This window comes from Mugil cephalus, chromosome 11 (genome assembly GCF_022458985.1).
Source record: "Mugil cephalus isolate CIBA_MC_2020 chromosome 11, CIBA_Mcephalus_1.1, whole genome shotgun sequence".
NCBI lineage: Eukaryota > Metazoa > Chordata > Actinopteri > Mugiliformes > Mugilidae > Mugil > Mugil cephalus.
Window position 1 is genome coordinate 13,091,198 of NC_061780.1, and position 27,663 is coordinate 13,118,860.

Sequence of the window (27,663 nt, forward strand, 5' to 3'; positions counted from 1 at the left end):
TAGATTCATCGATCCATTTACTTAAAACATCATTTTATTTATCAGCGTGATGCTTCGTTAGCCATCGATAGCGTACAGTTTATTAATTATTATGTAAAATTGTAGACACGGAGGTTTTTATTAAAGAAGAAGAATGTATGAAATACAGAAACATGTTTCTGGCCGTGTTGCGTAGATTTCATAATCTGTGTTTTATTCTTAATATTTTTAATATTTACACTCCTTTTTTTGGAGTACTCTTACTCTCTTACTCCCACAGTAGCACTCTTTAAATGATTAAACACTTTCTCCTTCCATCCGCCTACACCTTTCCCAGAATGGGGAGGCTGGGTCTGACAATATCTTTGACACAGACATCCACTGACTTCATACAGCCACGGATCCAAGATTTTAAGTTATTTATTTTGCCTTGTTTCCCACCCTGGCACTTTACATGCTTGCAGCACTTTTAATGACCTCCCAGAAAGGCTATAACTTCAAACAGCTGGCTTTTACTGTAAGTCGGCTTGGATGCCACATCCAAGAGACTACCCCAACTTTTAGACTTGTTAACATCTTCTTTGACGCGATATTTGCTGCTTTAAAGGTCATTTGTATGTACGTATTTTTATTTCATATTTTGCGTTGATTTGAATCAAGTGTGTAAAGTTAGATTTTCTTTTCCCCCCGGAGGAACGTGATTACACTGAGCAATGGGAGGTTCTGAAAAAAATGACCTCATCTGTACCAATTTGTTCATTGATGTCGTTCACTGGAGCTCTGCGCTCGAGACCACGAACAGATGTTTCACTTCTCACGGACTTTTATCAAAGAAAGCAGCTGTGATTACATTTCATGCCAAATATGGTGCATTTAAGTTTTATGAAGTTTTTGTTCTGAGTTGGAGGGTAAGAATAATGAGCATCATGATGATCGCTACATATCCTGGTGCAAAAACACCACCCTACCCATTTAGACATACTCTTTGTGCCCTGTGTTTTTTTTTTTTCCCCAAATAAGTGCAAACAGGTAGGGCAATACTCAGCCATGGTGTTTTTGTAAACTAGGTAGGCTCCCTCCTTAAATGGATCTTGTTACTGTCATAATACCACAGTTGTATGGACATAAGGGGGTCAGTTTACTGGAAGCCCAAATGTCTGAAATAATCTGCCCTCAGAACAGAGACAGGCCTCTCTGAATATTCCCATATTTGCCCACTTTACTGCCTGTGTCTGCAGTTTATGGGGTGAAAGTCCAAAAATATGTCATCTGTATGGTTGTCTGTAAATGCGCAAACCACTCATTTGGTCTAAATTATAGTATGTGGCTGCCCCGAAACTGCATGGAGCTCCTTGTAAAGCATGATGTTTGCATTTTAGGTGTTGCTTGTCTCTGCATTATATTATATACTGTGTGCTGGCGTGCGCAGTGCACATGAAATTGCCTCATGTGACCGTACCACAGGGGAGCCCTTGTTTCCATTTACTGTAAACGAGAATGACTTTGCATACTGTAAGTTGCTTTGGACCAGCGGGTAGCATATGGTAACCATTTATTATAGCAATAATGAAAGCTTTCTTTCACACCTTCACAATCGTTGCACTCCCCGCTTTAGCTTTTTCAAAATGATCATGTCTTGCGCTGATGCCTGCCCGACTTGCGGCACTTAACACACCCATGCCTTCGCTCTACTTGCTAACCAGCGTCTGTGCAACTTTCCTGTCAATCAGCGCCACAGTGGCAGTTTTGTTCCCGGGCCTCTGCCCTCCCCCCTACACCTTCCCGTCAGAACCCCTCAGTCTGAGGAACAGAGGACAAAGGGATGACGGATGGCCGAAGGTCCCTCACAGGGAAGTACAGTATAGAAGGTGTGTGCTGTAAAGGGTGACAATGAGCACATTCAGGCTGACACAATACTGCGCCTCGGCCTGCAAAGCCGGCAGCCTGTGAGAGTAGCTCAGCATCGGGCCGGCACAGCCCCCTGCAGCAGTCAGCCATCAGCTGGCCCGAGCCGGGGGTAATCACCGAGTCCCGAACAACACCGCTATTGACTGGGACCAAATAAAATGAGAGAGGAAACGCGAAACAAAGGAGGAAGAATAGGGCACATGTGGACAATCCAGGGGCAGCACATGTGGACGAGGTGGTGGAAAGTGTGACACGCAGACGAAGTTTGAAAAGAGAAACAAAAATGAAATCTAGCAATTAGAAGCCGGAGAGAGTCATCTTTTCCTTTTGACTCATCCCGTCATCTGGCTGTGAGCCCCATCAGGTCACCACGTGTTGCTGGCCTGTATGGATCCATGTTCCCTCCGCCTGCCTTCTGATCAGTAGCCCAGCCATCCGCTCACTCTGTGTGCCGGCTCGTCGCTGTGTGAGTGTGTTTATTTTAGAGTGTGTGACTCACGCTTCCTGTGCTCTGCCAGTGAGGCAAAGCTCTATGGAACAGCAGGACCTCCGTTCATTCTCAATTCTCTCTTTCTCTTTCTGTTTCTCTCCCTCCCTGCTCCGCTGATAGGCCTAGCCGGAGTTCTGCGTAATGCGGGGGCTTGCTTGAATTGATGCCACTCAGGAATTCATTTACAGATGCAGCACAGTGGCACTCTCGCGGCGGCTGGAGGATTTACGGCTAGGGAAGCATGTTCATATAGGCAAATGATTTTGTCACCTAGGAAGGAGGCTCGTGTGTTTTTTGTTTTTTTTTCTTTTTTCTTCTAAACTTGCCACTACAATAAGATAATGTGCTGATAAGGAGGCGATAATTGCGAGGAATCGCCCCGAGGTTTGTGTGTTTCAGGGGAAAACCCCGTGTAAGACCTGTTTGTAATCCTGTCTGTCGGCAGTGTGCCACAGCTGCTGAATGTGTTTGCGTTAAAGAAACAGCGCCAGGCGAGACACTCTCCGGAGTGTGTAGGTGTATAGATTTGGTTTCACTGTCCTGGATTGTTGGTGGCACTGAGGAACCTGGCAATAGCTGATATCACTGCGGTTTCGGAGACGAGGTTCTAGACGCGGGTCGCTTTGCCTGCTTCCCGTGTCTTTCTCCTCCTCCCCTTGCGTTTCCACAGTGGAAACATTCATTTTGTGTCTTCCTCGCTCCCTCTTTCTCCATCACTCTTTTTTTTTCTTCTCCCCTCACCCGCAGCCTCTCTCTTGCTCTCCCTCTCTCTTTCTCTTTCTCAGCAACACACCCACTCAAACAGTCATATCCGCTCTCACTCTCTGGCTCTCCCTGCTTGTCTCGCAGTGCCTGTGAAGCGTCTCTGAGGGGGAAGACCAGACTGCTCTGTCAGGTAATCCAAACTCTGTCTCTCTCTCTCTCTCTCTCTCTCTCTCTCCCTCTCTCTCTTTTTCTCTGCACCCCACTCACTCTCTGTCCTCCTATCGTATTTGAATCCATTTGTCTTTCTCTCTTTCAGCAATCTGTCCCCACTTCTCATTTCCTCCTCATTGTTGCTTTACTGCTCTGCCTCAGCTGATGAGTTACTTATTTATTGCAACAGTTTCAGTTGTGTGTGCATTTGATAGTTAATTCTTGCACATCCTAAAACCTGGTGTGTGTATTTTTTTATCTCACACCTTAGCAGCAAGAGGAGTATTGTTTTAGTTAAAGTACTTGTCTCTTATGTAAATTTCAATTTTACCGGTTTTAGGAAAACATACCTGAGACGATGTGTGCGCCATTGGGTGTTAACAGCACGTACTGTATGTTAGAAGGAGTTAACATTATAAATGAAAATAATGTCTCCTTTGTAGTGTAAAGTATGACACTTTTTCATATCTGTCCTAGAAGAGGACCTCTGTTGATCTCGTCTGAGGTTCTTCCCTTTTCTTCTACAGTTTATGGAAAATTTGTGGGATTCATTCTTTATTTGACAAGAGGGCATAAAGTTAGAGGTCCTTCCCAATTAGATTTAAAGATTTCTGAGGCAAATTATGGGCTACGGTTACAACTGACAAACTTAGTAACTACAAAAAAGAGGATTTCCATCAGTGAAGGCCCTCGCCGCAAATAAGCAACCTGCAATTTGGTCCAACTTGCGGTCAGTTTGTTTTCACAGTTGATTACGTCGTCCAAGTAGCAGATTTTCCGCAGCCAGGGATATTATTAAAAGTCTGAGTGTAATCCTTTCCCGTCTTTGAGTTACACATTACCGAGCGCTGCTCTCTTGTGTTTGATTTAAAGGCTGGTGTTGACCTGCAGTTCACTGGCATGTGTTTAATCAAAATGAACACTGCGACGGTTGTGAACTGCCAGTCTTATCAAAGCCCTGCGAAATCCCTCTCTACGCCCTCTTGCCTCAGAGGTGCAGTGATCCCAGTGCATCCCGTGCAGAGCTGAGCGAGGATCCTGGTATGTGGTGTTTGTCAGACGGCGTCCCTCCTTAGCGCAGCGGCTCTTGCTGACAGCAGTGATATCCCGGGGTGAGTGTGAGTCTTAGCCGCTGAGGTTTACTGCTCTATCTGGCTCTGGCTCTGTCGTCTGGGTTTTTTTTTTTCCTCTCGTCCATTTACTATCAAATCAAACTCCTTCTCTCTGTGGTTCTGTGATTGGTTAGGGTTACACTCCAGGATTTGGGGGCTGAGTGTGATTGACAGCTCTGTTTTTGGTGGCGGCGGCAGGGGAAGGACTGCGATTTAACTTTCCATTTACCTTATACTTGGGGAATGCTGCAGAGCCTCCTGTGCTGTATCAAATGCACCAACAGCTTCGTAGAAGGTTATTGTTTTTTTACTAGCTCTGGCTGTCGGCCGTGACAACAGCCCATCGTCACTCAAAGAGCGCTGGATGTCAGGGGTCACGCCAGCTTGTCAATGCACGCCGAGGCCAAGCAGTGCCCCCTCCTCACTTCCTGCTGCCAGTGTGCGTCTGTAGTCAGAGAGGATGCTGGGAGATAAATTTAGACCTCCAGCTCCCTCTCCATCTGCCGGTTGCTCAGAGTAGGTTGGTTTCCATGGGAACCTACACCAGGCTACCGCCAGTAAAAGAGAATGGGGAAGGAGAGATGTATGTGTTTTTTTTTTTGGGAAGGGGGGCGTTATGACAGCATATTTTTTTTAAAACACTTCAGGGTTTCAGCTGTTCTCAGGGCACTAGGTAATTTAATGTTTAGCACATATTTTTGTCCGTCATTAGCAGCTGCATGCATGAATACATCTGAGTATAGATGAGGAAATGAACACTAGCTCTGCCAGGTCTGCTCTCCTGTGGATGATAATGAAGTTTTAACTGTAGGACTGCTGCAAAGCTCCTACAATACCCACTGAGCAGGAGTTTAGCTAAATGTTTGTTTTTTAAGGATCTGCAGGTTTAGGCGAATAACCGCTGGACTTGATAGACGGCGCAAAGACGGTGGAAGGAGGCGGTGTGCGATGGTGTGTGACAGCACGTGCGCATGTGTGTGTGCGAAAGAGATGGTGTGTGAGCTCTTCAGCGTGTCCCTCAGGTACCTGCATCAGTGCCTGTTTCTGCTGACGAAGCCCCTTTTTGCATGTACACACGCTCCGCACACACATTCCTCACTCATTCCGTCGCCTTGTCTCTGCGGACCGGTCGTTAATCACATTTTAGGCGCTGACTCCAGAAGCTAGCTCGCACAACAAATCTCTGAATACACAATGAGACTGTTGAGTGCATTATCATGAAATGGTTTGAAACGGCCGAGAAGTGGGAAACTTGAGGGCTGCTGATTATGCGTCCGTGTTCACAGCTCGTTGCATTGCAAACTTCTGCTAATATTAGTTCTGTGGCTTTGATTTGACACCGCCAATCAAAAGACGCCGTAGAGCAGCTGCAGCGGTGGCTTCCTGCTCACACCTCGGCCTAAATATAGAATGAAGAACGCCCTTGCCCAGCCCTCATCAGTAAGACTAGACAAATTTACATAACCTCTGTGTTTTACCAGAAGTCATTCTTGCAATATAATTTTCAGATGTTATTGTGTGTAATAGACGCCAGTGATGAGTATAGTTTCTGTGGATGATGAGAAGGGAAATCCCCCCATCTAACTGCAGGATCAGCTGAGTGTAACCCGGGTACGGTCACCTCTGGGCACTGCAGCTCACTGTCTAGTCTTAAATATGAGGCTACTGTGTTTAAGGAGGTATTTCTCTGGGGTGAGTAGTACTGTATATTGTGTGCGTGCTCTACGGTGTGTGTGTGTGTGTGTGTGTGTGTGTTTTGGCCTTAATGTACACTACACTCTGGCATTCCTTTCCCTCATCTTCCTGGCAAGTCTCAGACTGTGTTTCCCCACTCAGACCCGGCAGTCTAGAGTCTAGACTGGCCATGAATAATGTAAGCAGTGGTCTCCCCCAACCTTAAAATCTTCTAATTGCCCTGTTTAAGGGCCGCGTCAACAGCTGTGCTTGAGATCATTAAACTTGCGCTCTGATGACTGACTACATGAACAAAGACATTTATTACAGGGAGAGTTGAGGAAGACAAATTGTCTTGCTCTTTGTGCTTTTCTTCCTGCTCAGTCCTCGTACTTTCTATGCAGCACATCATCCCTCTACGAATCTAGACCCACTTGGCTGCTCCTATCTGTTTTCTTACCCTTTCCTTCACTCGTTTTCTTCAACCCTTTATCTATTTTTGTTGTCACCTTAATATGTTGTCTTTTAAGTACGGCAGTCAGGGTCTGATGTACAACTGCACTGAAAGCTTAATTTCCTCATGATCTAACTACTTATAGCTCTAGAGAGATCCTCTGGCACAACATCTCAATACTGAAGAGCATTTAGCTGTGTCCCCATACAAAAGTCTTTCTATATAGCCAAGAAGGTGGCGGACAAGAGAAGTGAATTTTAATGGTGTTTTGGTTTGTTATTCTGCATAATTGCTGAGTGTTGACGGTGAAAGACTGCTGTAATCAAAGTCCTCCTCTGGGTGGAGAAACACACACTGGACAGATGATTGGTCCTTAGCAGATGTGGGGAAACATGGAGATGGAGCCGAGAATCTGTCAGGTTGTTTCCAAATGGAAGAGTGATTCTCTTTCTTTTCATTCCACTGTAAGCCGACTCTAACGAAGGCGGTCTGTGCTGTGTTTTTCTAGACATATGGGCAGAGTCAAAGTGGAGCTCATTCGATAAAAAAACTGCCACCACTGGCACCTTAAGCTACAGTCGTCTGCTGGGTCTGTTTATCCAGCTACTGGATCACCGATTTGGAATTTTCTCTCTTGGTGAATCAACATGAATCATTAGGGTGAAGAGGGTAGGGAGCTACAGCTGTGGCATGAATATACATGGTGTCCTCCATCAATGAGCAGAGTCCAACAGAGTTCACGAGTTGCAAGCGGTATCAGTGTCTGAGGCAGTGAATGATCCTCTGGATGAGCCTGTGCTGCCACTGTCAGTAGTTGTTCATGACTGCCTGGTGAAAATGTTTTGATTGGCCCTGTCCATTCACCCAGCATGTTTTGATTGGCCGTGGGACAAGAATCCCACGTCTGCAGTTGAGACTGAGTGCAGGATACGTAGCAAGTGGAAATGTTTCATAACATACAGCTTGGTGAAAGATTAGATTTCATCGTCACCTCTTTGTGATCAGCTGCACTTGGCTTCTCTTAAAGTTTCTAGTTGTGTGTGTGTGGTCCATCTATATAAATGTTTTTACAAGACTCAATCACAACAGACTGTGCACAGCCACCACTTTTGTCTTGGTCCCTCATAAACACTGCACCCTGGTGGCAGCAGAGTGTCAGGGGCATGAAAGTCCCGTTATTCATCAAAAAACAGCCCCCTCCATTTACCACCCTCAGCTTTCTTGCCAAATCAGATAAGCATAGGCTATATTTCCAACATTTGTTTTGACTCCTTGCCCTGACGCTGTGGTCTCCTGTGTTGGTGCTTGTGCTGTACATGTTACCTGGCTGACCTGGAGCTTCTCTGACTTGGCAGTCATCGGTCAGATGTGATTCAAATGTGTCTGATTTGACGAGACGTCAACTGAGTCTGAAATGAGTAGAAATTCTATGGAAATTAAGGAGTCTAAGGAAGAAATTCTTATTCATTGTCTCCACATACAGTATCAGGCGCGTGTGCTCACATTATTGGTTCTTTTTAAAATGCTGAAGTAACAGAACATCGCCTAACATTATACAGTGTGCCTTTTGTGAAGCACTGCTTTTTGTCTTAATAAGAGTTAAATCTCGCAGGGATGACAGCAATAATTTGTTGTTGATGCAATTATCTTGCAAATATTCTCATTGCAACACTGACCCCACTCAATACTTTTCCAAGAAATGTAGCGCTATTTGTCTGCTTGATAATAAAACGCTAATTATTTTGGCCTCTTTATCTTCCAGTGCATCTTCTCTGTCTCTGGAAATCTTTAGTTTGTCAAGAAGCCCAGGTCAACATAAGGTGTGTTTTGTATGCTCTAACTAGATTGGACTTTTACTGCAATCCACAGAGCAGGGTCTTGATCTTGATCCCTTTTGTCATCTTGTTTCTGTTTTCAGAAAAAAACTTTTGTTTATGTTCGATTTTTAAGGAAGTATGAAGATACAATCTGGGAGATGTTTTTTAAAGACTTTGCTGTAACTCTTTGTGATCATTTTTTATTGTTATGTTTCCACTTTTGTGACCCAGGCCTTTCCTTTCTTTTTGTATCTTTCTTTAGACCCATTCAGAATCTGAACGGGCAACACTCTTGACAACCAGCAACGGAGATGCAGAAAAGACCTTGAGAGGGCTGTTAGAATGGCTGAGTCCAGACAAAAACAGAGCTGCTTTGTACAGAGAGATGATCCATGTTTACCTGCATCCATGCAGCTCCGGGGAAGTTTTTAATGATGTCTCATTTGGTCCTCTTGAATAACTTTTGGCCCACACTGAAAAAGGTCATCCATTTTGATTTACAACTCAGTCGGTCAATGTTCCCCTGCCTCTGACCTGCCATGCGGTTAGACCAATGAGGCTCAGAGAGCCCTCTGTTACTTGTCTGTAAGGCCTCCTCCCCACTCTATGGAGGCTGAGTCCAGCCGTCCGGCTGATGGGGAGCGCTCTGGAAGGCAAGAGCAGCAGCATGCGACAGGCGAATCTTCATTAGGATCTTGCCCACCTCAACAGCCCCAGCAGCCTCCTAATCCTCGTCCTGTGCACAGAGCCTTGGGCCGCCTACAGAATCGCCAACCCAGACGCTCTGACCTTCTGCTTCGGTTACAGCAGCAGCAAGCAGTAGCATGGCAGCATTCAGACACCGCAGGTCCCTCAGGAGGCAGCTTCTTTTCTTCAGCTTCCCCATCAACCTCATCCCTCCCCTCTACTTCCTCCACCCGGGGTGAGCATGGGCAGTCATCTCATTCAAGCCAAGAGGGCCTAGAAGGGGTCAGCTCACCCAGAAAAGGGGAGAAGAAACCACAAAAACCAGGGAAATATGTGTGCAATTTCTGTGGCCGTCCATGTGCCAAGCCAAGTGTTCTTCAGAAACATATACGCTCCCATACAGGAGAAAGACCTTACCCTTGTGCCCCCTGTGGCTTTTCCTTCAAGACTAAAAGCAACCTGTACAAACACCGCAAGTCACATGCCCATCGCATTAAAGCAGGTCTGGCATCCAGTCGTGATGAGCCCAGTTTGAGTGGAGCAGAGGGCAGTGGGGTTGGAGAAGACCCAGGGGAACACACAGAAGGGGAAAGCACTGAGTCTGAAGAAGAGACAGGCCAGCACCGAAAATCCTCTGCTAAGGAGATGCTTGGACAGCAGAAGAAAGGAGGTAAGGAGCGCCTGGAAGGCTCAGAGGAGAGCCAAAAGCCCGAGGACTCCCAGGCTGTCAAGCAAAGACTTGCACTTAGGCTTAGTGAAAGGAAACGTGGCCCGATGACTTCTCCAGATGACCCTCCTTCCTCCCTTTCCACTTCATCTTCTTCCCTAGGCCCTGGTAGTAAGGGCAGCACAGAGTCTGGCTACTTCTCCGGATCAGGCAGTACTGACCTGTCCCAAGTTAGCCCCCCAAGTTCCAGTGCCAAAACCTACGCAGAAATTATTTTAGGGAAATGTGGACGGCTCGGAGGACAGCAGCGCAGTCCCCACCAGCAGCAGCCTCATTCTTCACATTCCTCATCCTCAGGAACAGAGGAGAAGGGCATTCCTTTTGCTGTACCCAAAACCCAAGTAATAGAACACATTACCAAGCTAATCACCATCAATGAAGCAGTGGTAGACACCAGTGAGATTGACAGTGTAAAGCCTAGACGCTCCTCACTGTCCAGAAAGAGTAGTATGGAGTCACCCAAATTTTCAGCCCCTAAAGATCCCTACGCATTTGATCCCAAAATGGAAACTGCAGGTTCCAGTAGTTTGAGACACCTCCAGAATCCTGAGACAGATCCACAGGGAACCCAGGATCCGTCAGCAGTGCCTCTGCTTAGAAGCCACTCAATGCCAACTTCTACCACCCCAGGAGAGTCCTTCACCTCTGGCACCATGTCTCCCCGAGGTGGCCACCGCCTCTGCCAGTCCTTTGATGAGCAGCAAGCAGTGGTAGCAGAGATGAGGGTTGGCCATGCCCAACGTATGCTCAGGCGCCAGCCTGCCATAGAGGTTCCCCTGGGTGCTGAGTTAATGTTGGAGGAGGCCAGTCCCACCTCTCCCTCCACCAGAGGCACTGAACCAACTAGGCAGCCACAGCAACAGCAAGAACCACAAAAGAGTCCTAGTGTTTTTGAATGTGGAACATGTGGGACCCGCTTCCAACACAGAGACGGCTATGAGACCCACAGACGGATTTGCCCAGTACAGGAAAGCGGGGATGCGAGTAAAACATGCAGGGAGGATCGCCCCCTGATGATGCACTACAAGTTCCGAGCACTGGCCATGGCTGTGAGGAAGAGGAGGAAAGAGGAAAGTCTGGAGGAGGATCCTCCCAGTCCTGGATCTGTAGCCACGTCAGGCAGCTCTGCAGGCCTCATTCCAGTGCCAAGCAGACCAGAACAGGCCCTCTCAGGTTTGTCTATGTATCTGTATATTAATACATACTATGATACTATCTTTTACGGGAAATATGTTCATTAACACATTTGTGCTCTTTAAACATATAAAATTCTTGAATCTAAGGAAAGCTAAGACATAACAAGTCAATATCTACATCTACGTCATTTTACTGAATGTCAGATAAGCTACTGGGTACAATAACAGCACACTGTAGACAAGGGATATGGAATCCATAAATAGCTAAATGCCATCATTCAGAAGCCCTTTACCAATATAGAATAATGAGAGATAATTTGTTTTTTTCTTTCTGCTGTTTCTCCCTAGGTGTTACTTTGCAGACTGAGCCAAACCAACAGCAGCAGCAAGACAGGAAGGGTGTGTCTGTCATCCAACACACTAGCTCTTTTGAAAAACAAGAGACTATGGAAAGTCAGGAACCAGACCTCAGACAGATTCAGCAAACACAACAACCCGAGCCAAAACCATCACCCTCTACATCTCGCCTCATCCGCCAGCCAAACATCCAAGTGCCAGAGATCCTTGTTACTGTGGAGCCTGATGCTGATATGCCATCTGTGTCACCCCCAGTAATAGCATCCTCATCCAAGGTACATAATTATTTAAAGGTCCATTTGGCTAAATATTGTATTTTTATACCTTAACATTTGTGGGTATTTTTTTATTTCTTTCATACTAAATCTTTGAGCTTGTCACCATTCATTGTCTCTCATATTTTAATAAACTATCTATCTGTCCTAGGAGGCAGAGAGAGTAGAGGAGTTCCAATGGCCTCAGCGCAGTCAGACTCTTGCCCAGCTTCCTGCAGAAAAGTTGCCACCAAAGAAGAAAAGACTTCGTCTGGCAGAAGCTGCTCAGTCCTCTGGGGAGTCAAGCTTTGAGTCCCTGTCTCTGCCACGCAGTCCCAGTCAAGAAAGCAACATCTCAAGCTTTTCTGCTTCTTTTGAGGACACAGCAAGATCAGACCCGGCAGCCAGGGCCTCCAGTAGCCAAAGTTCCCAGATGCTGATGGTGCCCTCTGCTTCTTATCAACCCCACCAAAGCCACAAGGAGATGAGGCGCTCTGCCTCTGAGCAGACCCCAGCTAGCCCTCAGCAAACAGAGCAGATCCCAGAGACCAGGAGTAAGTCATTTGACTATGGATCCCTGTCCCCTCAGCAGTCTTCATCCTCCTGGAAAGAAAGGAGAAAGTGTCTTCTTGTTAAGCATGCCACCTTAGGGGAACCTGAGCAGGAGGTAGGGGGCAGCTTGAGTCACTTATCCAGAGAGGAAAGTCCAAAGCCTGGTCCTTCCCACTCCAACCATCCTGACTTCTACTCCTCTGGGGGAAGCTCCCAGTTCAGCCAGGAAACCACAGGAAAGGCTTTGCAGCCATCACCGCCACAAACCTTTCCACCCTCCTCTCAGGATCTGCTCCCTTTTCAGCCCAGAGGCCAGCAAGCATTTCCCCTAGGATCACTATCTCAGCTACTACCAGTCACCACAGCCATATCTGAAGCATTCTCCACCCAAATCATTCACAGAGCCTTTCTACATTCACACACACGATCTCCACCTCTACAGATACATCCTGGACAGATTCACATAGCAGAACGGTTGGGATTACCGCTTCGTCATCTTCCTCCTTTGGTCCCCCTCCAAATCTCTTCCAGGACTAGAGCTAGCCAGGGTTTGTACTTGCCTGTTACTCCAAGAGTGAGCACCCATGTTCTTTCCCCTCCCAGCACAGAGAGCAGACCACCCATGTCCTCCATGGCTTCTGTCCTTACACATCCTTCTCTTATAACGGTGTCCTATCAACAACCACGGCCGCTCATCGCCACATGCTTGGCACAGCTTACACCAGTAGTGTCCCTTGTGGTGCCAGTGCGCCTCCAGACTCATATACCTACCTATGCCAGTGCCATGTATACCACCCTGTCTCAGATTCTGGCTTCCACCCATTCACAGGAACCACCTTGTTGCACAGCCATGGTCATTATGCGCCAGGTAGAGCAGGACAGGCTGCGAAGGACCTACTTGAAGGTCCCCTCCCCAGACATCAAGAGGCTTCTTCCCCTGTCTCTGCCAGAAGAGCTGGCCTCGGGTTCTGGGGAGGGATTCGGTTCACTCGGAGCTGGAGGAAGTAAACGTATGCTTTCTCCTGCAGCCAGTCTGGAGCTCAGCACAGAGGCCCAGCGTCACCAGAAAAGGGTCAAAGAGGAGGGGGACCAACGTACAACAGGAGAAGAGGAGGAGGAGGAGGATGCTGAATTGAAAGTAAGACAAGAAGAAGAAGGTAAAGGCACCTGGAAAAAACTGGAAGAAAGAGAGAAGGAACAACCAGAGAGTGTAGAGGTGACATCTATGAAAGTGGAGGGAGTGCAGGACCAAGTATCAAGGAAAAGTAATAGGCAAGAAAGGGAGGATGAGGAGGAGCAGCAGCGAGAGGTGAAGGAATCATCTGATAAGACAAAAAAGGAAGATGTGCCAGGCGTGTTAGGGGGGGTTGAGAGACAAAGTACCCCTTCATTCCCCAGCCTCCACACTTCCACCTCAGTCAACTGGTGCTATCGGAATTATGTCAAACCCAACCCGTCTGCCCAGAGTGATCCTCGCACCTCCGTTTATTCTACCTGGAGCGTCAGTTCTCACAACCCCAACTTGCCAGGCCTCAGCACCAAGGTAGCCTTGTCTCTACTGTGCTCCAAACAGAAGCACAGCTCCGAGACATACACCATGGCCACAGCTCCTGTGCCATCCAAAGGGAATTTGGCCCCTGCAACCAGCAGGACCCCATCTGTGTCAGAGGTAAACATAAACATAATATACATACACAGCATTTAAACATTTTTCAAACATTTTATTTGAAGTTATTTTGATATTTTCTGTCTGTGTCTTGAGTGTAGGTACATGCCACCTCACCCAGCACACTGGCCGAAGTGAAGGATCAGCAGCAGCAGCATGAAAAGGAGGAAAATAAAGAACCAAGAGAAGAGGAAGGACCGTCCACCTCGAAACAGAGCGAGCCTTCTCGTGTTCGTATCTTTGAAGGAGGGTGAGCAGTCCTGTTCAAATACATACCTTTCACTTCAGTTTGTGAATAAAGTGCTTCATTGCTCCGGTACGTCTGCCTCAAACTAATGCCTGATGACAGCAAAACAGCAAACAAAACTATGGAGCGCTGACAAAGAGCACAGAGAGACTTACAGGAACAGATGGGAGGCCGAGGGGCCCTCAGGGACTTCATTTGTACCTGTAGCCAAGCTTTTTCCTCTCACTGCTGGCATGAACGCCTACGTGTTAGAAGTGTTAATTTGGAGAGATAGACGTGTGTGTGCGTATGCGAGGAAGGGAAAAGGTTGTCTCCAACTTCACTTTGTGAGACTCATTAATATCACTGTGTGCTTACAAAAAGTTATGGAGAAAACACAAAGGCATGGTATGAAACGATCGACATGCCATCAGAATGGCAGTCAAGACTGTGCACATGTGTTTCTCTTTAGACCGTAACAGTGCTCTCTATAAATGTCTGAGTGATCTCTTCCAGGGCGGCCTGTCGTTTTCCCCAGCTTCACTGAATTTACAGCTAAAATGATCCCAGCAGCTGATTCTGTATTGATCTGGTCACATTGAAGCTATCACAGAAAAAAAAATGTTAGTTCCAGTAAATCCTTTCGATTGGCATGGAAAATATTTTGTTAAGCTTCTAGGGAGATAATATTAAAGATATTTTTGGATGTTTTTTTGCATTCATGTGTGCCAGTACACCAGTGTCTGTGCGTACACAGACTGAGGTCGAAGGATTTGTATGCTCAATGTTAGATAAAGCACCAATTACCAGTCTTTTTCATTGGCAGCCTCACATTCAGGAAGTGCGTTTTCATCCATAAACCGAGCCCAGCTTTCCTCCTTCCTCCCCTTGTCCGTCTCCATTGTACCACCCTCCTCCCTCTGCTCGTGCTGCTGGTTTCACTCTGGCAGCTCTTCCAGTTTCACTTACCTGTGTATTATTTTCCTTTCATTCCCGTCCAACCTCCTCTGTGTCCTCCCTCTGTGTATTTCCACTCCTTGATGTCCTTGTGAATTTTCTCCATGCATGCAAATAAGCACAGCTACTTATTCTTGAACACAGCAGAATTGCCTGCACCCTGACTTCTTGAGCACTCGTTATCCCCATAGCTAAGACTTTGAAATAATGTGCCGCACAGCATTTTGTACTGGAGGAGACTCTTATATGAATATGCATCTTGTAGCTTTGTTTAGGTCCCAGTGAGCGGCCAGATTTCATCCTTGTCCAGTCTTTTAGAGGCAGGAATGCAAGAGAAAGATAGAAAAAACATTTTCTTCTCTATAATAAATGTCTCAGCAGTTGATGGACGGTCCCTTCATGGTGACAGTTCTCCTGAATAACATACTGCATATGAGTCACATTGTTTACTGGTCCAGTGGTGATTGTTTCTGTATTGTTCTTTACTTCTGATTTGGAAATCAGTGCATTTATCAATCACTTGCACTGTGAACAATCAATTGCAATCTAACACAGCTGTTGTAAAGCTACAAAACAAGATTGTGGGTTGAATATACTAAGAAACGCGCTGCTGATTTAATGCTCGACAAGCAAATTTCTACCTTGGGTTTTTTTCCTCTGATATGTGGGTGGATATTTTTAGCTGTGGCAAGAAGTACATGCCATGTTAAACAGTAGCAAGCCCCTGAATGAATACAGCCTAATGTCACTGTTGAGACTTTCTTGCTGTTGTGTAACAGTTTGTTAAGACTTGCTGTTGCCGGGTCTGTTGTACAATAGGGAGCATTCACAGTCTGGTTTCTTGTAGATTCGGTGTGCATCCTGTTATTAAATACCGCACACACAGGATATTTATTATTCTATACCATGGAGCGTGAGTCCCCTCACTTGACGCAAGAGCAGAGCAGTTTTTTAGTAGACGACAATTCATTCAGATATAAAATATCTGTGGTCTGTGGTGCCTGCAAATAACTTTCTGGTAAACATCAGGATTGCACATAAATTAAGTTTTTTATAGACAAGACCAAAATATGTTGCTTGATTTTTAGATGTAGCATCTATTTCAGGTTGTTGGCCATCGCAAGGCTTCCCTTCCCTCTCTTTAGCTGCTGCTGTTGTTGGCTTCGCCACCCGATCGTAGCAGAATAGCTGGTATTCTTTGTGCTCCCAGGGTGTAGTGGAGGGAACAGCCAAGGGACTCAGCGCTGCTAGGGTTTTGGTGGGGCTTCCCCGATCCGCCTACATAAAGAAAGCTTTGTTTCCCAGTTTCTTCTTCCGTGTGTGTTTATTGTACATTTTGTGCATATATTTGTGTTACACAAGCAAACTGCCCACATTTGTTGTTACTGTCAATGCGGCTCATATCAATATTTGCACAAGTACACCAGATTAAATGCAATGTTATCATGGCGACGCAGCACTGGACCCTTTGTAATAACCCTCAGCTTGTCAGACTTTGGGGCATCTTTAGGAGTGCTAATTTCACACACATGAGTGTTACTTTCACCACATGAAATCATGCTCAACATTATGGTGCATTTAGCTATGTAGCTTTAGCCAACAAGTCAGATATATTATGTGGGTGTCAGAGACCAGGATAAAGCTAGTAGCAGAGTGAATATTGGACTTTGAGCAAAACTATAAATGGTCAGAGCAAAAATGTAAATGAATTGTAACGTAAATATGTATCTACTCGATGGGGAAATCCACCATGGTAACATCGGTGATAATATTTTGAGGTTTTCTGCGTGTTTTATTGCCCTCTAGAGGCCCAAAATTAAATTAGTGCCGCTTTAAATTTCGGTTTAGTCGAAATTAAATGTTGGAAGGAAGGAAAGCATTTAGGTATTTAGTTTCTTAATTCTACCTCTCTCTCATCTTCTGCCTCCTCTCTATATCTGTCTCTTTGTCGCAGGTACAAGTCCAATGAAGACTATGTTTATGTGAGAGGTCGTGGCAGGGGAAAGTACATATGTGGAGAGTGTGGCATCCGCTGCAAGAAGCCTAGCATGCTGAAAAAACACATCAGAACGCACACCGATGTCCGCCCTTACATTTGTAAACACTGCAACTTTGCCTTTAAAACCAAAGGTAAAATGAGAGTTAACACGTTATTAAAACTATACCTAAGCTTTTGAGATAATATAATGTGAAATCTACATGACAACATGTTGCCTCTTCCATTGTAATGTCCCAATTTTCTTGTTTTCAGTGCGTCTTCCGTGAGCTTTTCTTTGTTGTTTTTCTTTTACTTCATAGGAAACCTTACAAAACACATGAAGTCAAAGGCTCATGGGAAAAAATGCCAGGCAATGGGGGTATCTGAGTCATCATTGGACGAGCCTGAGAGCGAGGAAACAGGTACGTCGGGGGAAGGGGAAGCATCTCATGCATTTCCTGTGGAGAAGTGTTGGTCCACCGCTGGATGAACTTTTGCCTGTGAAAAATAGAAGCTGCTGTGCACTGACAGCCAAATGCAAACCCAATGTTCAGTTCTCCTTCCTCTGGCCTTGCATGAGAATTATCAAAAAGTGGAAGATAAATAAAGGAAGAATACGCAGCATGCCACGCAGTCCTGGTGCTGTCGCTGCAGTCTGACGTTTTTCTACCTTTATTCTCAAGGATGTGTTGCTGTCCTTTAACAACGACCCTGTGTCTGCCACAAAATAGTCTCAAAGCCAGCCACCTCACGATCTCGACCCCAACCTTCCTCTTTCTACCCCTCCCCTCGCCGCCTCTCTTTCTTGCTGACTGACTACACTCATCACAGCCAAGGACGTGCCATTTAAACTGTCGTTCCATTCACAAGGCAGTTGAGATAGTTTGTGAATAGAGGCATGGTGCTATTCAATTACATTCCAGCCTTTTCATCCCTCAGTCTATTTATAACATGAGTTTGATTGATGGTGGGTGAAGTTTGTCAGAAGGATACAGGATGCGTTCCTTTGGCGCAACCTTGTACATTCAGTGCAGATTTGAGGTTTACAATACGGATATTTAGGGATGTAATTTAAAGGACGTCTGCGTTTTTCTGCATAAACAGGAGGCAGTGAGGAGCGTGTGTGTGGCTCAGAGGAACAGGAGGAACACCGCTTCTCCGACGTGGGGGAGTCCGACGACGATGACGACAACGACGATGACGACGACGACGACGAGGAAGAGGAGTCCGCGTCCCATGACGACCCGCCGTCCTCCTGCTCGTCAGACACGCACCCGTCAACGGGGGGGCGCTCCAGCTGCAGCAAGCACTCTCGCCAAGGCACTCCTGACCGCGAGGCCCCGGGCCCCAGCCACAGCCCCGGCCAGGAGCCGTCCCCGCGGGGGGTGTGGCCCGGCAGACGAGCGGCCTCGCCCGGCAGCAGGAGGGCGCTGTTCTCCCGGCGCGGCTGGAAGGCGTCTCCGAGGGGCTTCTCCCCCAGCAGTGAGAGCTGTTCCCCCAGCCGCAGCCTCTCGCCCCGTCTGGAGCTGTCCCCACCTATCCACGGCCTCTCCCCCAGGGCCGAGCTGTCCTCGCCCAGTCGACATGTTTCGCCCTCCCCCGAGAGAGGACCATCGCCCATAAGACCTGTTTCTCCTCTTCGTGTTATTTCACCCAGCTGCTACCGGTCGGCCCAAGTTCGGACCCCTCCCTCGCCAGTGGGGGTGCAGCACAGAGCCCCTGGTTACCTCCCCTGGGAGAGCCCCAGCACAAAGGGTAGTCATGTCAGACCGGTGAGTCTCTTTTCGGTTTGTAGTGCACTGGTACAGAGTAATGATGTATTTGTGCAAAGACGTTTAAACTGACAAACATCGCGCACACATATTTTCTCTGCACTTTCCTCTCCTCGAGATCTCAGTGTACTGTACTTTGTGTTCTCTCGGAACAAGTTCATCAATAATGAAGTCTTTGCTCCACCTACAGGAGAAAGGCGGTACAGCAGGAGGGAGGCCGACGCCGTCTCAGAGCAGCTTGTTTCCACCTGCTTTTCGACTTTCTACCTGTGAGGGCTACCCTGGCCACCAGACAGCAGAAAACATCTTCAGCCATCTTCCCATGCACTCCCAACAAGCCAAGGTCCCCTATCTGATGATCCCAATCGGAGGGATCCAAATGGTACAGGCCAGACCGAGGTCCCACCCAGCCACCCCCTCGTCCCCAACATCACCCCCCCTGGAGGGGCCGTCGCTGGCCAGGTTTGAATCACACTGGGGCGGGACCCCCAGGACTCAGGGGCTTAGGACTCCTGGAGACCACTGGCCAGAGCAGCAGGCAGCAGGAACCAGCCAGTCAGGACGCCGCGGTCTTAGCACAGCACTAACTTTTTCCAAACCAGAGTCGGAGACTACAGACTCAAAGCAATATGGCAGCTCACACAGCTCCGTCCACGGCCACAGGTCTGCGACTGAGACCACCGAACACTGCGCCAGAGACAGTCCCTCGAGAGCACCCCTCAGTCTAGCCGTCCCTGTAGCCCCGCGTGTCAGTGGACAGCAGCCGGAGAGGGAGGCGCCACCGCCTGGCGGTGGTCCGGTGGAGGGAGGCGCTGAAGGAGACTCAGAAAGAACAGACCAGAGCACTTAACAGTGTCTACACCTTGATGCACCTCGCATCCCATTTTGCTTTATTGGTTGCTACACTAGTCTTGTTTTTTATTGCTTTGTTTTTATACAGTTTTCAATACAATTGTTAACTTAAATGTTCGTTCTTTGGCAATATTCAGGTTTGTTATAAAAATGCACTTTTTTCTTTGTGAAAATAATGTTCCTGTAAATCTATATATATAACTTATATATATATATATATATATATATATATATACATATATATATACATATATATACATATATATATATATATATATATATATATATATATATATATATATATATATATTATATATATATATATACATAAATATATCCATCCTGTATCTATATTGATACAGGTAATCTTAATGTCTGTTTAAATATACGCAAAAGGAATATGAATAAATTTGTAAATGACCAAAATCTTTCATCAATTATAATTCCATTTTTGTTTGTCCAGTATTACTCAAATGGTAGTTACTCGTGCCTTTTCTGTCCAGGGTTGTGTGTACAGTACAGATAGACGAAGAGAAGGCTGTGAAATTTTTATATATATTTTTTTTTTTCGTTCTTCAGGAGGGTTAGTGTTTGGTGTTTTGATTGTTTTTGTTCTAAACGCCTTCGCTTTAATGCCAGGGTAGCTGAGAGTCCCATCGCGGAGATACGGAAGGAGCAGCAGAAACGTGTCAAAGGAAATGCACTGAAGTTCTATTTTTATTACAAAAGATTTTAGATTAGAATATATGTCTGTACAGGGAAGAGCGCTCCTTATTTATTGTTATTTGATGACAATGATCAATGTTGTTTTTTATTGACTTTTTGTTAATGGTAAAAAAAAAGAGACTTTTTTTGTTACATCCGTGTGTCTTTTCTCATGATGTTCTTGTAACTTGAACTGGTGATAAAGGTGAGAGTTTGAGTTTGGCTGGTACCAGAAGATCAAGTGCCCTGCAGATTTCACACAGCAAAATTTCTAGTCATTGAAGAAATAAAAAAAAAAAACAATGCACCGTACTCCCTTGAGCCCGTGCCTTTCTTCCATTTCATTATAACACAATCATCTGCACCAGGGGACCAGAAAACATCTATTCTACCTATAAACCTCTATGAAGGGGTTAAACTAAACACTATCTTAATGCTCTGTATTGTGTGGTTATTTGCGCTAGTTGTACTTATCTTGTACCTTGGTGGGAATTTGTGATATGCTTTGTTGCTGCTTTTTAGGAAACGAAAATTGTTTTGTCAAAATGTTAAAGTTTAAGGCCAAGAGATTTTTTTTTGTTTGTTTTGATGATGGTGGGGGAGCACAATGATGGAATATCCTTCAGTGAATTAAAAGTAGAGAAAAGAAATATTACTACAGTACGAGTATAATTCCTGCATGAGAGGCCCCACTTAAGAAAAGCACATAGGGAACAGCAGCAAAGTGTAGTTAAATTATTTTTTATATATTCTTATAAATGGTGCCATTTGATTTTTAATACCGAGGCGTCGGTGAGTACAGTGAAGATGTTGTAATTTCTGGAGGTGAAGTTGCAGAAAGAAGAAAAGTAGTTCACAATCTATTTTCATAATTGGGGCTTTATTCCCCCCATAAAAGTATTGATGTCGTGGATCATTTGAACATTTATGGAAATAACAAGTTGTTCAGTCCTGAAGACTCACTGCTGTTTAAAAAGACTGGACCCCCTCCATTGTCTTAAAAAAAAATGTTTATTGCGTGTTGTATTTTTTTTTTTTTGTTGTTGTTTTACTTTAAAAGTAGCTAAAGATGTGAAGCAGAAGTATACCGACCAAAAAGTCGAAGAATAAGCATGAGCAGTTAGTTCCTTTCCACCACCACTGCTGGAGAGAAATGCTGAACATATCAGTGGATGTTCAGGTAGGATGAAACAATTGTGACTCATCAGACAATGATCATTCTGGGAGTGTCCTGTGGCGATAGGATGTTGTTAGTGGGGGCCTTCAGGTCCTATGGGTTGAGGGGAGAAGTCTCTGTGGATCAGGCTCGTTCCATTTCATCCCACAGATACTTGATCAGTTTGGGATCTAGTGAATTTGGAGACCAGGTTTTTTTTTTTGGTGTTGTTTTTCTAGAGGATGGCTGCTGCCATCAGGGATTGTCATTGCTCTGGGATGGCGCATGTCTAAGTAACATCCACACGAAAATCCAGGTCCAGAAGTGTAATGTTCAAGCCTTTACCACTAGATGTCCCCAACCTCAGACGTAGGTTTGGGAAACAGCTGTTGATTTAACTATGTTGTTGTCATTTTAGTGAGTGGGCAAAATAACAGAAACACTTTTGTGTTTAATTTGATACTGTTCAACAGCAACACAAACTGCTTCCTCCAAACTGATCCAAGAGTTGAACCGTTGTTATGCTGTTTCATCACAAACTGAACAGATTTAGTGCAGAACTGCTTTATTACGCCAATTACCTGTTTCACAAGCGTATTCGAAGAAATTGCAAGTCATTGTGAGAATCATGACTATAGAAAATGTACGTCTTTAGCGCGGTTCCCTTCACTTTCAGTTTTCAGTTTTCAGTTTTAGCATCAACATGTGACACACGCCTTTGAGAAACACTTCGTCTTATTATATCCAGCTTAACGTGAACTCACATTAACAGGAGTAGGAACTGTGATCATCTATATGGATTTCTCATCTTTATTGCATGTTTAGCACACAGTGGCACATGCAACTGTGGGCAAATGTCAGGCTATATTAGCCACATAAAACAATATACACATAAACACTCAGGTCTCAGCACTCCCTCAGACTCACTCTCACTTTTACACAACAGTGTCAAACGACACAGCAAAACCAGGATTATACAAAGCTCACTCAGGCGCAGTAAAAAAAATAAAGTCCTCGAAAGATTTAGTGAATCAGACTGAGCGTTACAAAACGGGCAACGAGAGGCGACACTTTTATTTTTAGATATCGAAAACAGCCTGTGTGATGCTTCTCCCTCCTCCCTCCAAAAACATGGACGTGCTGAGAACGGAGGCCGTGTGGGGGGGTCAGTGGAACACCTCAGGAGGATGTACTTCTAATTAAAAACAAACAGTGTCCATTAAATAGACTTGAGAGGAGTGGGTCAGTGTAAAGACGCACTCTAATAGTAGTTTCCACTCACTGTTCCTCCGGCGATGAGGCTGCCTAATGCGACGGGACGATCGCCTCTGATGGGGAGGATGGGGGGGGGGGGGCAACATCTGTGCTCCTGAGGCAACTGAATATTATAACCTGCAGTGCAAGAATGTGAAAAATGCATACAATCGGGTCATGTAGTCATGTAACATGTCCCACAACCTTTATACAAGAGAAAAATCACCATCCCCTTCTGGTCGTCTTAAAGATTATGTATCAGATTTGGGAGGAGGTGAGGTGTGTACTCAAAGTCCACATCGTGTATGAATGAGTTTTAAAAGTCACGCTGTTGTGCAATGAGATCATCCGAGTCAGTGATTTAGTTCGTCTGACGTGTTCTTGTCCTCACTGTCCACTTTTGCCTCTTAAAACTCCCCCCCTCCTCCTCCCCCTCTTCTTTGTGCTGCATATTTTCTCTGTCGTGGAGGATAACCGCTGTCCCCTTGTTATAAATGTTCAGGTGTCGGGTGTCGTGGAAAGTTTCACCTGCCCTTAGTCAACAAACAGCTGATCCTGCGAGGTGGTTACACATCCAGCTGTCAAACAAACAATTTTCTTCCCCAAACCGCCGCCTCCTTCACACGCTCGTGTTGCCACTGGAGGAGCAAGCCACGCCAGTGAACTGCAGCATCGAATCGTAGCCAGAGTCTTCCCGTTCAGGCCCAGGAGAAAAGGATCATCAGTCGTCTTCTGAGAACTTGGGGATGATCTCATGTGTCCACTGTATTTCCATGGTGAAGGTCTTCATTTGCCTGTTATCTGTGTGGGATGCCATCACGTGGGTTTATTCTGCTGCCTGCGTGCTTTATCTGAGTCTTAGTCCTCTCCGCTCATCATGGAAGTGTCAATTTAGTCAAATTTCAGAAACAAAATCACATGTCACGTCGACCGTTAGGGAAAGCCTGTTGCAACAGCTCAGTAATATCATCACCTTTTAAGCGGATACCTCAGATTTATTTGCAAACAGCTGCTTGTTTACACTTTCAGAAGTTAAGAATAATCCTTAATTTGGAGACTGTTTTTTTGTTTGTTTGTTTGTTTATTTTTTTTTTGGCCAGCTGGTGAATTTAATTAATAAAGCTGAAGCAGTGCTGCAGGTATTACATTTCCGTGCTGTATGCCGATCACTGCATGTGACACATGTGACACATGTGACACATTTGCTTAAAATGGAAATTTGGAAAGAGAATCCCTCCGGGGATTTCTGTATCTGGACATCTGTGGTTAACCTTTCATTCACTAATTTGTTCCGCTGCAGAAGCTTCCCCCAGAAATCCAACAGGCTTTAGAATAACTCCATCGCTTACAAGCATATCGCTGCATCTGCCCTCTAATCTCTTCCCACGTGTTTTCCTATGGTGATCCATTGTTCAATTATTTTTTTTAAGTGCTTATCGCCGGCCATGTCTCTGCTCCAATGCACTGGATAAACTGTCAAAGACTTCCTGAGACCTCATGTCCCTCTCCAACTCCAACTCAGCAAACTGCAGAGACAGTATGTGTCTCTGCAGTGAGCAGGTGCAATCCCTGATTGACTTTTGTCTTGTTACAGAAGCCCTACAAAGCAGCAGATATGCTTGGAATCTGTCACAGATTTGAACACCCTGGGGTTGTATACTGCAGCTCCATGAGGTGCACATGTGGGCGGAGCTTTCTCCGTGACATCAGTGAGAGGCGGCATAAAAACTGACACTGAGTTCAAGACACCTTCAGAACAGCAGCAGCTCATTCAAAGCACAGCTGTACCAGTTCCACTGAGGAGCCTCATCCATCTACCATGTCTTCTCATAGCAGCATTCTTCTACTCGTCACGCTTTGGGCTTCAGTACAGGAAGGTAAGTCCCTTTTTTTTTTAACAGAATAAATCCTAAACAAAAAGTGCTTTATATTCTTGCAACTGAAATATGAGCTGAGGTGAAAGTTTTTCAGCCACCAAGATAGGAACAATCTCGTTTTTGTTCGGGGACTCGTGTGTACACTGGCATCGGTCTCAGTCACACATAAGTTGTCCCCACATGCTGGTGCACATCCTCTACATGTTGTGGCTGGAAATACATGTGAAATATAATAGGATCCATTTATTGAACTGCTGCTTGTTTTATCTCCGTCTTTATCTTTCTTTTTTGTGTTACTCAAGGTTGACACACAGTTAAGGCGGGAGGGGTGTGGGAGTCGACTGTGAGCACTTTGGATTTTACAGTTTTTTTTGGCTGCCCTCGTTATTATGCCACGACCAACAATAGATATATCGATACAGTATAGATATGCAGTGTACTGTATAAATAGAGCTGTTCATTGCAAATGACCACGAAACGCTTTGAGTTTAATTGATTTTTATGAATGAAAGCTGTGGTGCTACTAACGGGCTGTTTCATTCCAGTAGTAGTTGATATATTTGGCTCATTTGTCTTTGTCTCTGGCTAGGTCTGGGTTTACCGGTGATGAAACAGCTGGACGTTGAGGCCGCCGACAGCATTGCAGCACATCCTGTGAGGACCAAGCGCTGCGCGTGCAGCAACCTTCTGGACTCAGAGTGCCACTACTTCTGCCACCTGGATATCATCTGGGTCAACACACCCGGGTGAGAATGAAGCACAGAGACAACAGACATGTCTGGACACATAAAGCATGACTGAAATTTTGAGAAGCATCACATCATTGTTGGTCAGAACGAACGGAAAGGCAGCGCAAAAGACAACATGTTACCTCCTGAGTTCAGAATAACCTTGCTATCATTACCCTTGTATAATTAAATGGTTGGTGATGCAGTATTAAAGAGCAAAGTCTGAAGAGTGTTTATATCATGGGCTTGACACTGAGTTTGTGTTCTTCTCCTGGCAGTAAGACAACAGTTTATGGTCTGGGCAGTCCTTTGACGAGACGCAAAAGGTCCATTGGACGCTGCACCTGCGCCAATCCTGGCGACCAAACCTGCACCGGCTTCTGCCACCTCAGGTGAGTCGAGGCCCGAGCTTCTCGTGAAAAGTCTCACTGTCGAGCGTTTAAGCGTTTAAGTCAGAGGCTTTCGTAAGTTGGCATATTTTGTTTGTAAAGGCAGCTATTATTGCCCACTGGGGGTGGGAGCTATTATTAGCCTCGTTTCTGTGTGTCACTAGTCTTACTTGTCCATGGGTGTGATCTTCAAAACAGTACAGTGCCGAGACCCGAGGGAGTAACTTCAGTGCGCAAAGTTCACACAGGTTTACTGGCTCTGAGGAGTGAAGTGTGTGAAGCGTTTAGGACTCCCGTGCAGGCAATGAAAAGTCGAGTCAAGAGTAAATGACAGACAAATATGCAGTGTCACAATCCTCGGTCCTTGGTGTGGTCAGCTTGCCAGTGAGTGACAGGGTAAAGAGTGGAGAGTCCGTATGAGACAGACATCCACACAAACAAAAAACAATCAAAGTGCTGACTGGCTGACTGGGTGACGGTATAACATAAACCATTTAGTGGGCCTGTAAAGATAAGAGTTTATGAGAACGAGTTTTTTAGGTTACAGCAAGTGTTAAAAAGAGGTCATTTTAAATGCTTTTATGCAAGCGAGGTGTTTTTTGTTTTTTTTTAACAACAGCATCTGTAAAAAAAAAAAAAAATTTAATGGGGCCCAGTCAGTATGATTATAGAGTTAACTCCGGTCAGAGGAATCTCTTTGGTAACTTTATTGTTTCTTTGTTTGCAGCCCGGAAATCAAGCCTGTGAAGAGCCAGCAACGCCACATTCTCAGCATCCTCAGGTGAGCTTTGAAAAACGCGACAAAAGACACAACTCTTTACACTTGGCTGCTTCGCTTTGGTTTCATTTTTAGTCACTGGCTGATTTTCTCTCCCACAGAACCGTAGCCCGCAGGTCAAAGAGAGCTCTGGACGCACGTCACTCCAAGGCAAACCAGTCCTCTGGGGCCAAGGGGAAGAGCACTCGCTAAACTGTGCGGCTGCTGAGGCAGAGAGAAAGAGAGAGGCGAGCACCTGAACAAATTACACTCCTTGGCTAGAGAGGAGCTAAACAAAGGGCTGCTGAAAGACCTGTCCGACGCTGGGCGGCCGATGCACCACAACGACGTCTGTTTGTGCCAGCGGACAGGAGGCGGAAACCTTTATGGACTTCTGCAGACACATAACTGAAACAGAGCTGGAGGATCAGAACTGATTGAAGCCGTTATCGGGTTAATGTTTGACTCGGGCTGTCTGGTCTGTGAGAGTCTTCGCAAACTGTACTGGTGTCATAAGCCAGGGCAGGATCGACTGAGAAGGATGTATGGAAAGGAATGGAAAGGAAAGAAAGACTGCGCATAAAAGCAGAGGAATTTTCATCATATTCAGTTTGATTTTGTATTTATTATTCTATTACTATGATATATTGACAGATTTGTTGTTTATTGTAATCACACAAAATGACCTTTACCGGGACCATATATGAGGGATTTTAACTTAACTTTGGTGACATGTTAAATATAAGTTTTAAGTTTTGTAGATTAATAGAAGTTTCTGTGTAAATGAGTGCTGTGTCCGATAAAAAATAAATAAATAAATAATAAAACCTGAACCAATCTTGTTTTTTGTCTTTTTGTCTGTCTAATTGCTTCAGGAAAGCAAACACTGTAAAGAATCAACAGGGGAAGAGCAATCGCAAGTATAATAAATCCTCTCAGGGGGCATGTGTAATTGTTTGAGTCAGTTATGTGACAAGCAAACACATTTCTGGGTTCAAAAGGAGGCCTGACATGGATGAATGCTCCAGGAATTCACGGCTCACATCGGTAATAAGTTTACATGCTATTCAAAGGCAGCGCCGCCTGTGTTATCATAGGGATCTGTGGAAAGAATGCAGCGCTTTGTAACTCAGGCACAAAATCAGCCATCCTCCTGTGCTCTTTTCTGATTGCTTGTACTGTACATACCGTCCATGCACACCTGAATATGCAAGAAGGCAGACGAGGGCTTGAGGCGAAGAAAACAATTGGGAGCGATGATTCATCTGTCATCAAATGAATAAA

At 45.4% G+C, this 27,663-nt stretch overlaps 2 protein-coding genes across 7 annotated transcripts in view; both read left to right on the forward strand.

Annotated features, from left to right (window-relative positions):
• The window catches only part of LOC125016243 (transcription factor HIVEP3), a 37,141-nt gene extending 17,381 nt beyond the window's left edge, over window positions 1–19,760 (forward strand). For 3 of the 6 annotated variants that reach the window (XM_047598591.1, XM_047598594.1, XM_047598595.1), the window contains exons 2-9: window positions 8,612–10,936; window positions 11,248–11,531; window positions 11,683–13,731; window positions 13,830–13,978; window positions 16,866–17,041; window positions 17,210–17,311; window positions 17,994–18,661; window positions 18,852–19,760. In XM_047598591.1, coding sequence (XP_047454547.1) covers window positions 8,956–10,936; window positions 11,248–11,531; window positions 11,683–13,731; window positions 13,830–13,978; window positions 16,866–17,041; window positions 17,210–17,311; window positions 17,994–18,661; window positions 18,852–19,511 — 6,069 coding nt within the window. In that variant the 5' untranslated portion in view covers window positions 8,612–8,955 and the 3' untranslated portion in view covers window positions 19,512–19,760. Of the gene's footprint in view, window positions 1–3,226; window positions 3,273–4,098; window positions 4,405–8,611; window positions 10,937–11,247; window positions 11,532–11,682; window positions 13,732–13,829; window positions 13,979–16,865; window positions 17,042–17,209; window positions 17,312–17,993; window positions 18,662–18,851 lie in introns of those variants that run through there. The other 3 variants (XM_047598593.1, XM_047598592.1, XM_047598596.1) reach the window with 3 other exon arrangements.
• A 4,626-nt stretch (window positions 19,761–24,386) lies between these two features.
• On the forward strand, window positions 24,387–27,212 carry LOC125016554 (endothelin-2). Its single transcript, XM_047599097.1, has 5 exons — window positions 24,387–24,505; window positions 25,095–25,251; window positions 25,512–25,625; window positions 26,350–26,403; window positions 26,502–27,212. Exons 1-5 carry the CDS (start codon window positions 24,448–24,450, stop codon window positions 26,590–26,592), a joined length of 474 nt encoding a protein of 157 aa, XP_047455053.1. The 5' UTR covers window positions 24,387–24,447; the 3' UTR covers window positions 26,593–27,212.
• The last annotated feature ends 451 nt before the right edge of the window (window positions 27,213–27,663 follow it).

Bases quoted from the DNA above. Each gene is read 5' to 3' on its own strand.
- LOC125016554 (XM_047599097.1), top strand. From the start codon at position 24,448: ATGTCTTCTCATAGCAGCATTCTTCTACTCGTCACGCTTTGGGCTTCA. The intron at 25,626-26,349 runs GTGAGTCGAGGC...CTTTGTTTGCAG, and splicing joins ACCGGCTTCTGCCACCTCAG to CCCGGAAATCAAGCCTGTGA. The intron at 26,404-26,501 runs GTGAGCTTTGAA...TCTCTCCCACAG, and splicing joins CACATTCTCAGCATCCTCAG to AACCGTAGCCCGCAGGTCAA.